We start from the raw sequence: 15,178 nt of genomic DNA, 5'->3' as shown, positions 1-15,178 counted from the left end.
ACCTTCTACTAATTTGAATTTTGTTGTATAATATATTATGCACCATAAAGTATTTTATAAGTTTCTCATCTTTAGCGGAAAAAAGGGTTTTTCCCATGTGAAATAGACTTTTCCCTCAGCATGAGTTGGCAACAATGATCAGTTTTACTTTCATGGGATTACCATGTAGGTGCTTTTAATCTAGAATTGTGAATTTTAATGTGATTTTGAGATAAAAACAACTTAATTTTGATAGAATATAATCACAAAGCACATGCAATACGAGTGTGTAACCACATAAGCACCAAAAACCTATAGAATCTAAACTCAATGAAGTTTTTATGCTCGTATCGATATTACCGTAAGTACTGCATTGATCAATTTCAACTAAAATTACATCCCCAATCTTAAATGTTTCAATGCACTTGAAGTACAGAAGTGTACTCCGAGTTAATACTATTTTAGAAAGTCTTAAAATGTAAGTTTCATTTTTACAGAAGAATTATGTCAGCTCAAAATAGAGTGTCAAGCTATATAAATTATTAGATTATAATGGTACGTGGTCTAGTACAGTTATACATCATAAGATAATAATTGGTTAAAGATGTGCTTCCAAGTGTTAATACTTACACCTTCCAAACCCAAATATTTTTCCCAGCATGGTGACTCATGCAGTTGCCACTCCACTGAAATATTTGTTTCTCCATGGCTTTTGCAATTTACTGAAAAGAGATGGAAATAAATACTGCAGTACAATATAAATCTATATTAATGCAAAGCAATAATCTTATGCAATCACTTCTATTGCTGAAGAACACATACTGTGTGTTTTTTATATATACTTCTGGTATATATTTCCTTTTTTAACCAATTAACATTGTTATATTCCCTGGCGTTCAATGGACAAAAAGATTGATTTTCTTTAAATTTAGAAAAGAATACACACTTTCTGTTAAATATGCTAAGTATATATATCAGCATGTTAATTATATTTTCTGATATTTTGTGCAAACATAAAAAGTATACTATACTATGTACAAATATTTTAAAATAAATGTATTGCTACAACAATAAACTGTAAATGCATGCTCTTGAAGCATATCACTAGAAATGGAAACTCTCCAAGCTTTTGTAGAACATCACAGATGTTGCTATATTCTCCCATGCAGATGCACTTGATTTCAATCCTGTAATCTAGTCCCTGCCACACATTTTGTAACATGTGTGCATCAGTGGTAGTGACTGCAGCTTTCTAGTATATTTGTTTGCAGATGTTTCTTTTAATTCTAGTAACAACAAATTACGGAAGAAAATACTTAGCCAGTAACATTTATTACATGTGAAACACATTAATTATTGCACTACGTGTTCTCTGTTAGAAAGAGTGGAAAGGACAAGAGAGAAAGAGGAGAGGAGAAGGAAGAAAAATGCAGGAAAAAGAGCGTGAGATAAAAAGTCCAACCACATTCTATATGGAAGTAAATATGTTTAGCCTTTTAGGTGAAAGTACAGTTGACAAGGGAAAGCCACCTGCTAGAAAGTTCCAGAACAACTTTCTAATAGTCTGGAGGGAGTAATGTTTGTGTATATATAATGCCCTGTTTTTGTATCTTGTTACATTTGTACTTGATACAGAGTCTGAAGAAGACCTTGCTAGAAGGTTGAAAGGTTACGTTTAGTTTATATAATAAAATAAATTACTGCCTAGGTTAGCATATTTAGTTTTTCATATCATGGAAACAAGGCTTAATGGGTGTTATACGTGTAAATTACTATAACAGTATTCATTAATATACCGTAAATATTAATACTCTTCAAGCATCAAGTGAGTTCATAGTCTAATAACAAATTAAATTCCATGCAAGACAATATGAAAGTGAGAAATGTTTATTAATACTAAATGTAAAATTGATGGACTTACTTTCTATGCAGATGTTTGAATCTTTAAATAAACTCTTTGGGACTGCAATAATGGGATCAACCTTAAAAGACGAAAGAAAAACATTAGACAATGAATTGATCAAGAATTGTTAAAAGCAGGTATACATATAGGGTTATATGAGATTTTCATTTACTAGGGTGTTGAAGCAAAACTGAGACATTGAAGTGTGTATGTGAAGTATAAGAATCGACGTAGCTCAATGTTTTACATAATGTAAAATTCATTTCAAGATGTGTGAACGATGAATCCGGTCCGTAGAGGACCAAAAATGAATGCGGAACCTGACCAAAAATATACGATGATCCGGACCGGTAGGATCTAAATATAAGCATATTTGTAGGTTAACACTTACTTAGGAAGGCAAAAGTGGTTCCTTGGTTATGTTTCGGCTAGCCAGAGCCTTGTCTCAACTTAACAGGCAAAACATGAAAAAACGATATAAGTCCATGAGGGTTAGGTCAGAGAATCAATCGCTTTTCTTTCTTTGGTGGAGTAGTAGTAGTTTAAAAGGAAACATGAAAACATTCTGACTGAAGTAGAATCGTGCCTTCAGATTTTGAAAACATTTACCTTTTCCATAGTACACTGCTCGCCATTAAAATTGCAACACCAAGAAGGAAATGAGATAGAAACACGAAACTTGGAGCTAGTAACGTGTACAGCCTCCACGGGTGGCAATAACTGCTGCAACACGGCGAGGCTTGGACAGAATGAGTCTTATCGATGTCTGCTTGCGGTATGGCGTCCCAAGCGGCTTCCACACAGTGCCAGAGGTCTTCAACATTACGTGTCGGAAACCTGAGTTGGGCCAGCCGGCGACCCACCATGGACCAGACATGTTCAATTGGCGACATATCCGGCGAACGTGCTGGCCAAGGAAGCAGGGGCACGTGGTTAGCTTCCATAAATGCGAGGACATTCCCTGCAACATGGGGGCGCACGTTATCCTGTTGAAAAGTGGCATTATGCAGTGCATGGATTAATGGGACAGCAACAGGGGTGAGAACCTGTGTGATGTAGCGTTGGCTGTTCAATGTCCCTTGAATGCATACGAGATGCAAACAAACACCTATGGCGATGGCACCCCATACCATGATACCAAATGAAGGCCCTGTGTGATGATGCATGATGCAGGCGTCATGAAGCCTAGTGCCACCACACGTGTGTACGTCCATCATGATGTTGTATACAGAAGCGGGATTCATCAGAGAACACTACAGCATTCCACTCCGCCATCCATGCACGACAGTCTTGGCACCATCTCAGACACAAACGCCTATGCTCTAGCGTCAGAGGAATCCGCAACAGTGAACCTCTACGTTGCTCTACAGTGCCTTCCTGGACCCACTGGTTCCATACACGGATCACAGTGGATGCATTCCGTCCTACACGGGCACCGATCTCACGGTAGGATAATCCGCATTCACAGTATGCAACAATTCGGCCGCGATCGAACTGGGAAACCTGCTGGAATCACTGCCGTATTCGACAACGTGGCATTGCTGACCGATTTTAACACACTACACTCACGACCCTGCAGTTTCACTGCTCTTCTGCACCTATCTGACCTGCTACAGGTGCCACTTACCAGATGGCGTGGCAGGCACACATGACATATGACAGCCTTGAACACCTAATCATTTCCTTCTGCACCTCTCCTCTACACACTGTGCACATTTCGTCCAATTCCGATTACTCCTTCTGGGTGTTGCATTTTTAATGGCGAGCAGTTTACATGCAGAAAAAATCAAATACATGAAATATTCTATGAAAACTTCGGAAAAAATCTATGCAAGCAGCACTTGCCCCACCTCCCCTTGGCAAACGTTATTGGCCGTTTCTTTTGCTTTTCAAATGAAATATCACTGTATGGACACACATAAAGCCAATAAAATGTGCCTGAACAAACGCCTCTATGTTTTTGTGTGAATACTGTAGATTAGGTTACCTACTCCTTTCCTCAACCATTATTGCGCGGGTAAGGGAAATAATCAAAAAAATATAAAAAAATGCGGCACCAGTGCCACTGTGCATGTTATGGAGGGATAAGTTAGGAGTGCTAAGTTTCATAGTGATATCTTTTACATGGGTTCTTTCGCTATTTGAGTGTGCATAGAACCGGTTTTTACTAACAAAATGCGCAAAAGTACTCTGAGATGGCAGGTTTATATTTTGGGAACAAATATGTTATTTTTCTTTCCCAGACACTATAAACAATTTTATATTACGTAAAACATCGAAATCTGTCTATTAAAAAATAATTCAACATAATTCTCGAGGGAGTACAATGGGTCTAACTTCAACGTTAATTTCCATTAGTACAAGACTTACTAATGTGCTTATAAAACATGCAAAAATCATTCAACAATCGGAAATATTGTCAGGTGCTATAGCTACTGTGCTTGAAGTTTTGTGCAAATGCTGAATTCACACAGTCCTTAACAAAAACCGGTAAAGCAGTATGGTCCCAACACTTCTCACTCGTTTCTTTAGTCATTTTTAACATTCATACTTATTTATTCTGCATTACGAAAGATTCTTCAAGTTGCTTTTTTCATGAAAATAATTTCAATTTGTGACATGAGGAGTAATTATTGTTGATCCTTATTTCGCTTCCGTAAGACACAATATGGCGAGACAGCTTGACTAGCGTGGTACATCATCATTGGGTATGCAGTGTTTCCAACCTTGTCAACCAAAAAATCCCCACAAACCATTCACGGATAGCCCCAATTCATGAACAACCCCATGAACCATGCACAGATAGCCCCAGAAACCGAAAAATCCCCACGAACCATGCACACTTAGCCCCACAAACCATGCATGGCAAGGTTAGGTTACGTTAAATAAACATAGTTAAAATTGTCATCATCTTGGAAAAAACGGCGTAGTTGGAAACACTGACAGGGAGTTACATCATCCATGAAAGGAACAAAAATTGTGTGTCAGAGATATTTCTGTTCAAAAATACATGATTTCCCAGTGAAATAGATTCCACGATGAAAGAAAATACCTCCACGAACTTCTAAATGCTACAGAAACTCATTTCCGTAAGCAGTTTCTTGTGTAAAAATGAAGAAATCTGTTGGGACCATATCGAAGTTTTACCCAAAAACCTTAATCGGTAACACTTCTGTATAGTGGAGACACCTAGAAATAATTTATTTCGCACTTTTTTATATTGCTAACGTACAATTCTGCATTGCGGAACATTTCTTTACGTATACTAATGAATTTCTAACGGAAGTAATGTCTATTTCTTACATTTACGAGTACTTACTGTTCTTCCTTTTCTCGCTTCTCTAACATGCAATATGGCGATAGTGTACTGGTTTCTCACGCGAAGTGGCAGTGCTTTATCGATTTGGAGTGTGAATGCAGTTTCAACCTTATTCACTAAAAAATACCTAATTTTGTGGCTGGATTGGAAATTATGCAAATACCTCATTAGCCCCACAAAGAATTTCCGGTAAGGTTAGGTTAGGCAAACATAGTTAAAAAAAACTTCACAATGCATCCTAGTCACGTCATTTTCTTGTGAAAACACGGTGTGGTTTGCAACACTTCTTGGGGGTTACGTCATTTAAAACATGTGAACATCGTGTTAAAGTGCAGAAAGCAACAGCAATTCCATGTCGGAGAGATGAAGAAAACAGAAAATGATTTCCATAAGTACTTTCTTCTGTAAAAAGTAAGAAATTCGTCTCCACTATACGGAAGTGCTACCCCTTAATCAAAATTTGGGTAAATATGTATTGACAATACACCACATTTTAAATAATTATTTCTGTGTAGAGATGAGAGAAGACACTTTTAACTTGACAACAAGACTAACAGCTTCGCTTGAACACTTCTCATCTCATCCTATCATTTATGTTTCTACTTATGAGAAAATAAATTTGTTACTAATTTATGTTGTAATTCTTAAACAATGTTTGTACTTGGAACAATACTGAGATCATTTAGTGTAGCTTACATTATATTTCGAGAATGTAAAGGTGTGTTATCGGTTTGTGCAACAGACGTGTCGAAATCTTATACATGGGCCCCTCCCCCGTACGGCAACGTGTAAATTACACACACACACCTTATTAAATTTCACACTAAATACAGAACTTTGAGACGCACATTTTCTGTCATGTGCGTCTATAAACATCAACAATTCTATAAAACACGATAATTTTTTGGAACGACATTGATAAATAAGCGTGTAGCAAAATATACATACATCATTAATGATAAAATCCCATTTTCCTTGATCGGGAAAAGCAAAAACAAGCGAAGCAAAGAAAATCAGGGAAGTTATTAATAACGGAACAAAGATCGACATATTCAACATCAGTAATCATTTCCAGAAATACACAAAGTCGGAGAAGGAAACATCACAGGAAATACGTAAGTATACCACAGATTATACTACTTACTGTCATGTGATCTCACATTTTCATAGTCGTCACCTTCTTCGTTTTCTTTTCACCATAAAATTAGTTTTGTACTTTAGCCAGTTATACAAGAGAAGAGCTGCAAGATTTGAAAAACAATCTCCTTAAAAATCATTATTCAGTACTGTCTACAAGCAAGTTGCTTCTAGACAATATTACCATAGCTTAATTCAAAGTATCTGGATCCCGAAAAAAACATATTTGGTGATAAAGAGATAACAGACAGCCGCGGTAGCTCAGTCGTTAGGGAATCTGTCTGATGACCATGCGAGAGACTCCAGCGGGAGAGAACCGGGAATTTTTCACCTGTTCAAGATGACCTGTCTCCACTTCTGATGTGCCTACCATCTGTGCCCTCGGTAACATTTTCGACGCTACGCTGCATATTCTATGGCTGCACTACGTGGATTAGGGCCAGTTTTTCAATGTCCTGTTAATCTTTCTGTTAACTAATTGCCAGTTGGAGATAACAGCTAGTCTTAACCAGCACCGGGTTTTTCAATGTGAAAGTAACTGCCAATTAACTAAACCATGGTTCGTTCTCCGAAACAGTGTGTTGGCAATTCTGACGCACGGAAATTACAGGAAATCGATCTGCGCGCCATCTGTTAGTATAGTTCCAAACCGCGTCGACTGGCACACAGCCTGGCGTTTAAATATAGAACTACAAGCACGCCGCGTTCGAAAGCACGTTATTGCATTTTGAAACGATAGGAACAATGGCTGCGCATCCATTTTGTATGCCTACGAAATAAATTAACGAAAGACAGCACTACAAATTTGGTTTTCTTCTAATAAAGGCCAATTACACGTGGGGGAAATTATGTTATGAGGCGCAAGCGCAGATACTTTCTTGTAGAAGAAGCGTGAAGAATTCGAAAGTCGAATCATTAATAATACCTCTTTGTTGATACAAACACTATTATTATTATTATTAATATGTAAATATTGTACATTTGACTGCATGCTTTGTACATCTCTATGCATGTTGTTAAGCGAAAAAACATGATGTTAATAGTAAGCATGCTTTCTAAACTTAAAAAAATATGAAGGTACGAGTAAAAATAATTTTAAAATTTACTCTAATATTTATCCGACGAGATCATTCAACAATAAAGCGTGAATTAAATGCAACATACGTAATAAATAATTGACAAGAAAAAAAATTACCCTTGACCAGGACTCGAACTCGTATTACAAAACACAACACGCTCTGAAAGGCAGTGTTGCCAAGTTGGCCCTTTTGGGGCCAGAACTGGCCCTTTTGAGTACGTACTCAGCTCCAAAATTCAGCAAAAGCCCCAAGGGGCTTTTTAGCCCTACAGAGATAAATCTTGCTACAAATCTAGCCCTTTTAGTAATGAAATGTTTTTTGGTATTTTCAGTAAAGTAAACTCATATTTTCAGCTTACTAAGAACCATCGCAACACTGCAAACAAGAATTCACTTAACCGACCCTCCTCTGCACCTGCAAGCTTGTCCTGCGACCCCTCCTGGGGAGCAGGTAGCAAGTGCACATTGTCACTTTATCCCCTTGTTTCTGCTTTTGGTATGCTGTGTAGACCGAGGCGAATACGGATAGCGTCGATTCCAGGAAATGCGAATCTTTGTTCAGTTGCATTGCATCTGATCCTTGAAAGTTCACAGAAATGTGGTTCGGAATCGACGAATCGTTCTTAACAGTGAGGTTCGTGCGTGCTTGAGTTTCAGAAATTTTGCACCAAACTCCCAAAAATTAAGAACCAGATTTTTTTTTAGTACACAGCAGCACCTTTGTAAATCTAGCCCCTTGGATGTGAATTTTAGCTCCATTTTGGGTGCGATTTAGCCCGTTTTTCTCTCCTGCTGTTGGCAACACTGCTGAAAGGTGGTGCCGCTAACCACTACACCAAATTACCGATTGGAGATTGTCCCGCCTAGTAGACCGGATATCCTGGCCACAAATTCTCTAACACAACCTTACGAAGCGAATTCTAGCAACTACGCTGTTTAATTTCCATATTTGCATGGACGTTGGTAAGCTCTGCCAAACAAAACAAGTCTTTTTCTATACCAATTTAAAAATTTTATGAATCATATCTTGTTTAATCTGACAGTGAAGTTGCGAGTGTGGAACTTCGATAGCTGCACGAGGCTTCCATGTTGCCTCGCAACTTCCAGTTAGGCTGGTAACTAGTGATGGGTCGTTCGTGAACGAGTCGTTCAAAAGTAACGACTCTCTCTTGTGAGCGGTGAACGACTCGTTCACCAGAATTGAACGACACGTTCAAAGAGTCGTATGTGTGCCACGACTCCTCCGCCCGCCAAGCAACTATTATTCCATTATTCCCTCTCCTTTCCACGAATTTTGCGAGGAAGGCGCATGCGCAAGTGTATACTCGCCTGGCGGCCGGAATTTTTTAAAGAAAGCAAGTCGATACGCTGGTCTAGTGAACGTCACTTCCGGCGCGTTGCCATAGCAACGGTATACCTGGCAATATACAACGCGCTGTCCGTACTTTCCCCATGCAGTTAGTATTGGAAACGGACCGCAAGGGATACCTTTTGTTCTTAGTGACAGGGTTTTTCAACGAAAATGGTAATATGTATCTTACACCATTGTAATGATTAGATTCAGAAGAATACGTACATAAAATACAGGTTGCTTACAGGTGACAAGTTAAAGAAGAAATGGAAGAACAAAAGCAGGCACTTTCCATGAAAGTGACCGGCAACTTACGATTTCTTCGGTTTCCGCTACACAGGCTTGTTGACTGGTAAATGAACGTAAGTCGATGGTTTTTTGCCTGTGGTCAGATAAGTCTTATTGCTATGCGTATGATTACAATCATTGTGCACATTAGGCATATTTCGTGCCTTTGCACTAATGGGTATTCCAAAAACTACAATGCATTTTCTCGATCGGAAGAATGCATATGTGTAGTACATAGTCATAGACGTCGAAAGAAATTCTTGTAGGGGTAGCCAAGCCATTGGCATATTTTAATAGTAGTAGTAGTAATATGGGGAGTGTCTAAAGTGATTTCAGTCAGTATCCGAAACAGCAAACACAAATGAACAGGGACGAGTACTTCTACTACTAATATCAACAACAATAATAAATGCATATGAAGATAACAATGGTATATTATTATTGATTGGTTGATTTGGTGTTTTAAGTCCAGTTTATGCACAGGAAGGCTAATCGGTACTGGACCTATAGTTTAAATTGTAATCCGAACCACTATGTGCCTCCACCGTATTATAATTATTATTATTGCATCCAAAGTAAATGTGTAAACTCAAGGTGTATCACGCCTGTTATTTCAGGAAATTAGATTCGCATTTACATCTTAAACGAATGTCACTTTCCAAAATATATTATGTTCTTGAATTTCCAGAAATTCTGAATAATCGTCACTCGTAAATAAGCGATTTCTAACCGAAAATATTTTACTCCCATTTATAGATTATGAGGAATTGAGATAAAAAAATCACGTTGAAACAATTACGTTATTTTATCACAGGAACACAACACAACTGACAATGGCAAACTGACAGCAACACGAAAGAAATCCCTCCCCTAGAAGCTTATCTTCCAGCTTCTTGGAAATTCACCCCTTTTCGGAGTTATGCATATCGCTGTGTGCATTAAGGACTATTGAACGAAAGATTGAACATGTGATAAATGCAGTGGCGTAAATAACACCCCCGAGGTGGTTGGGGCGCACGAGCTTCGGGCGCAGTAAGAATGATAAACTAAGAAAGACCGATAGTTCACAAAAGGTTCACTTTCGGCGTTAAAATATATTTTCAACCGAACGTATTATATTTTATACCCCTAACTGCAAACAGAAAATGTTAATCACAAGTAGAAAGTGGGTTACCAGATTAGAAAAACAAAACTTCATTAGCTGAATGGTTTACGACAGGCAAGAGAACACATTTTCACCCTACTTACAATTTTTACCAAACGGAAAAGAGAAGTTAAAAAAAAAATCTTCCTCGACGAAATGATTTCCCCAGCTAAAATTCATCAAAAATTCCTTGAGAAGCACAATGTCAGGAGTGAGAGTGATCGAGCTCGAAAACTAGCAAACAAGAATTTGCTTCCATGAAAAAATGCAGAGGACTGCTAATGATAATTTGTCAATATCGTAATTTTTGTAATAACAGTCTGTTTTCATATATAATTATAATATATAATTTTTTACAGTTTCTCTGTTGTCTTAACCTTTCGTATCAGTTTTTACATTGATTCAAATTACATGTATGCATTTTCATGTTTTTATATACCTAATATAAATGTGTGCGTGAATTAATATTTTAGAAAAGAAATATATTTGTGAGCTCTGGGTTATTTTCAAAGCATAATAAGCTATGAAAATAAGCGAAGCGCTGTACAGTAATTGAGAAACTGTTAGCAATTAGAAAGCCAAAATATTTTATTTAGTCTTTTATATCGGAAAACTTTCGAATAAAACACAAAGTCGAAACCAATTGGAAACCTCAATAGAAAAAAATGAATTTTTAGCTTCAAATTGACAAATTTTTACCAAAAGCATACGTAAACAGCATAGGAAACAACCCCTGAGGCATGAATGTAGGATATTTGCCACAAACAAAACAATGAACGACCATAATGCAGAGAAAAAGACATGAAATAGCCAATTAATGACATTTTTGTGAAATTGTTGTGCGTGTTGCATAACCAAATCACTATCAAAACTTGAAGGTCGATGCGCGCCACCTAAACGACCTCCAAAAAATCTGAAAAAAACCAGACGTCTTTTTGGTCACAAATGGCCACTTTTCCGCACTAGCCATCTTAACATTTCGAAAAAAAGTTTTTTTCGATACACCCTAATGTATATATATTATATATTTAAAATTATTTTCTGTAATGCATTGTAAATTACCACAGAGAGAAGTAAGACTTCTCTTAATTGATTTTGTCTTAAATGCATGAACAATTATTGTTTGGAGGAAAGGGAACGAGTCTTCTAGAACTTTATGAAACTTTCTAGAACTTAGTAGAAGTTTCTTGAACTTTCTGGAACAATCATTGTTTTAGAGTATACCTGTATAAGCTTCCCGATTGAGCAGCGGTAATTTATTTTCTGAAAGATCTCTGTTCCGATTAATAACACGCTCTTGCTGACAGACAAGTCAGTGTCGTCTTAATGTAGTATTGGAATATGCTGATAGGCAGTGCTGGCGCGTACGTTGGAGCGCGGCAATAAATAGCAGGACATCTGAGAATAAAGCGGGGACGCCCCGCAGCATAAACTTGTTACTTCTTTTGCGATTTTCTTTACACGGTCTTTCCTTCCTTTCATGGATGCTCCAAGGAACAGATCGACCAACTGTTTGGATTCTGTTATACTTCTTCTTTGTCCTTGTAGAATGTCGATCCCATCTTGATATAACTGTCGGCAAATAGCTGCTTGCTTCTTTGCTGTTTGATAACTTTGAAGATGTTACTAATTTGGTTGCAGATTTTGAGTGGTATCCTGCTGTAGTTTTCCAGTGATTGATCTTCTAGTAGAACAATTCTTCGTTTCCTATGTGATTCTTCCGAAGAAGAACCTGCTCTTCTTGCCTTGTGGTGTCGCGTATCCCAGATATGTATCCAACTTCATTCAATTGATTATATTTTCCTCATTTTACACATTCATCGTAGGTGTTCGACATGAAACACCTTCACAATCTGGTATTTACAAGTCCACAATTGAAGAAGCTGTTAAACGTAACGACGAAATGAAGAAACACTAAACTTAGAAAACTTGTCGTTGCATTATACCAATCTTATCAATTCAAGTGCTGAACGTAATAATGAACAAGAATATCAAGTGCTAGTGTTGAAGAATGAGCGAAGAGAAGTTAAGTTAGAAGCCCTAAATTTACCAGACGGAAAAGCGGATACTGTTGTCAAAGGAATAACAGCTCGATGAATATAATTTATAGAAGACTATAAAGATGGTGTTGTTGCGGACACTACGAATGTGAACACTGGAAGAAAGAATGGGATTTTAATTCAGTTACAAAGACTGTTTGCTCAAAAGAAATTGGAAGAACTATAATTCATTGGTTGTCAACATCATGTTCTTGACCAAGTGCTTCACATAATAATAGATGACGAACTTGGAGGAAACAACACATCGCCCAATATCGAATATCCATTTATCCCGGACTACGAGCAACTCAAGATTAATTTCGAGAATGGTAAAGAAGAGATTACTGAAACAGCAGGATGGCGTGATATGAAATTTCTATTTCATTTAACTGGAGGATTTTCTGAAGTGAAGTTTCAGAAAATACCTAATTTATGTAATGCAAGATGGAATTCCCGAGCAATACTAGCACTTTTGGCATTTATTATTCTACCAGAGAGAAGAGACTCACTACGCAAAATTTGCAGATTCATCTCTTACAGATGGGCTGACCATTGGTTTACTGACCAAATTTACAATGCAGATGATTATCAGACGCTATGTAGCAGATTGCAGGTTCATGAAAAACCATTAAACTGTGAAAAAGTTTTGGAATCAAGAACCATCAAGACTGGGAATTTCCAGAACAAATCAGTGTGCAGAACGGGCAGGCACATATCCAGGAATTCCTTTCGGGGGGCGGGGGGCTCAACACCATTTTTTAAGGGGTATAGTAAGATCCTCACAATTGTATGTTTAAGACCAGTGGTGGCAATTGGGTTCCAATAGGAAAGGGGGGGACTGGGGGCGGTGCAAGGAAAGTTTCCTTTCTCTTGGTAAACAAGGCTTAACATTAAGAGGCCATAATGTTGAGGCAAGAAAATGGGGAGCAACTATCCCTTAAATCGTCGCCACTGTAAGGCTGTCATTTTAATCAGAACGTGAAATCGGAACATTTTTTACCACTCGACTCCTCTGTTTCCATGCATTAACATTATGTGCCGGAACCATCTCAGTATGTGTGTTTGTCCATTTCTTCTCATCAAGCATAAAAACATCTATGGTGTCCTTGAGTGTTTTTACGAAGCTGTTACACATGCACGGGATGGACAATACACTCGACAACGCGAGATTCAAATTGTGGGCTGCCAACTGGACGCAGACAGCTCTCGAATATGTATCTCTGATTCGAGCCTGAACACCACTAACGTGTCTTGTCCTCCCATGTTAGCAGCTCTTATAAATGCCGAAACCCACCAAATTGTTCAGATTCAGGCCTTAGCACTCACAAGTGTTCAAAAATGCCTGTCACAGCTTCCGGAGTCTTGTCATATATCGACACGAAACAAAGGAAGTCTTCTCGAATATAGCTGGATCATGAAACAATTAATGCACAATGAAAACCCTTCCGTTCCCAACACATCTAATGTTTCGTCTCCCAGTATGATCAAATGCTTATTCATTTATCTTCAGTGACGTGCCCAAGGCAGGGTTGGTGAGGTCATAACCCCATTTGACCCAGTATTCCTTTTTTTTTAAAAAAAAAAAGAAGAACGTCAAAGACAGGATAAAAATGGCAAAATCAGGACTGGCCACCAAAAATAGTATGCGTAACCCCCCTCCCTTCCGAAAATCCTGGGCACGCCACTCTTTATCTCGGACACATTTTTTAAAAATCAACTCACCAGAAGTTTTCATCATTCCGTATTGGAGATTGAAGTAAGATGCGTTCTTCCTACAGGTTTGGATATTATCCTTTAGGGTGCTGTCGTCTACCTGCCTTCGCACCTAACCTTAACAAGGTCCTAATTTTCCATCCTTGTGACTTGGATTTTCAAGACTTAGGAAGGTTTCAGACCGAAAGGAACACGCGATACACGTCGATTGGAATGGGCCAATCAACAGCAACGTTTCACATCGTAGTGACACAAAAGGCCGCACAAACCTAATTTCGAATTGTGAAATCCTCAGGCGACACGGTGTGAAATCTCCCTTATTAGGCCACTGTCATTGTCACCTCAGACCACAGAAGAAAAAAAAGTCTCCTCAATCGGTGGGAATGCTCCTCAGTTTTCTTCTCTCTCCTATATTTTCTGTGCTTGTTCACTATACAGGCAACACCTTACGATTTGATATACGCAGGACATGTACTATGTAGACATTTTAACGAGAAATCGGTTGAAGTGAAGGATGGCTAGGTGGCTCAGTTGGTAGAGCTATGATTCGGGTCCTGGTAGAGCCTGCAATTTCCGCCTAAAATGTCTACATATGGAACATCTTCTTGCTTTCTCTTCTCGACAGGGTCTTGGTAGAGGCTGCAATTTCCGCCTAAAATGTCTACATATGGAACATCTTCTTGCTTTCTCTTCTCGACATTCATAAAATTTTTGGCTGTCTCTTTATGGTAGTTAAGTGTTTGAATGTATTTTGAACCCAGTAGGCTTAAACAAAAGTATTTTTTTATACCATGAAATCCTCGGACTGCATATGCGAAATTTAGTTCTGGCAAAACTAAATCATCACTCAAAACTTTGATTTTCAGTTGATCTATGCAGCTTATTTCTGTTTTAATAAACTACTCCAATATCCGGTAATGCTGAAATATTCACTTTAGAGAGAGAGAGAGAGAGAGAGAGAGAGAGAGAGAGAGAGGCGCCTTGATCTCTTCGGCTCTCGACCCGAACTAGCACTACATTGAGGCCCCGGAAGTTCTACTGTCGTCAATGTCTTAATTTTCAAATCACTATCATTAATCGATTCTTTGTAGAGATGAACCGAAAAATTGAATCCGCGTATTTATATCCTAATTATATTCTAGAACGTTCCGCAGATAAAACGATTCGTTAATATTGCCAGTAGTTGACTCCTTCTCTCATTGAAGAACGTATCCTCTCCCGCCTTCC

General features: G+C 38.2%; 1 protein-coding gene across 2 annotated transcripts in view; it reads right to left on the bottom strand.

Annotated features, from left to right (window-relative positions):
• Window positions 1-6,327, bottom strand: part of LOC145987835 (transmembrane protein 87A) — an 84,178-nt gene extending 77,851 nt beyond the window's left edge. For both annotated transcript variants that reach the window (XM_083122574.1, XM_083122575.1), the window contains exons 1-3: window positions 6,150-6,327; window positions 1,901-1,961; window positions 610-701 (exon numbers count right to left, since the gene is read on the bottom strand). In XM_083122574.1, the coding sequence (XP_082978700.1) occupies window positions 610-701; window positions 1,901-1,961; window positions 6,150-6,260 (264 nt within the window). In that variant the 5' untranslated portion in view covers window positions 6,261-6,327. The remainder of the gene's footprint in view (window positions 1-609; window positions 702-1,900; window positions 1,962-6,149) is intronic.
• Window positions 6,328-15,178: the final 8,851 nt, after the last annotated feature.

Source organism: Lepisma saccharinum, chromosome 5 (genome assembly GCF_977018435.1).
Source record: "Lepisma saccharinum chromosome 5, izLepSacc3.1, whole genome shotgun sequence".
NCBI lineage: Eukaryota > Metazoa > Arthropoda > Insecta > Zygentoma > Lepismatidae > Lepisma > Lepisma saccharinum.
The sequence above is the reverse complement of the archived record's forward strand: the minus strand, read 5'-3'. Positions and strand labels throughout refer to the sequence as shown.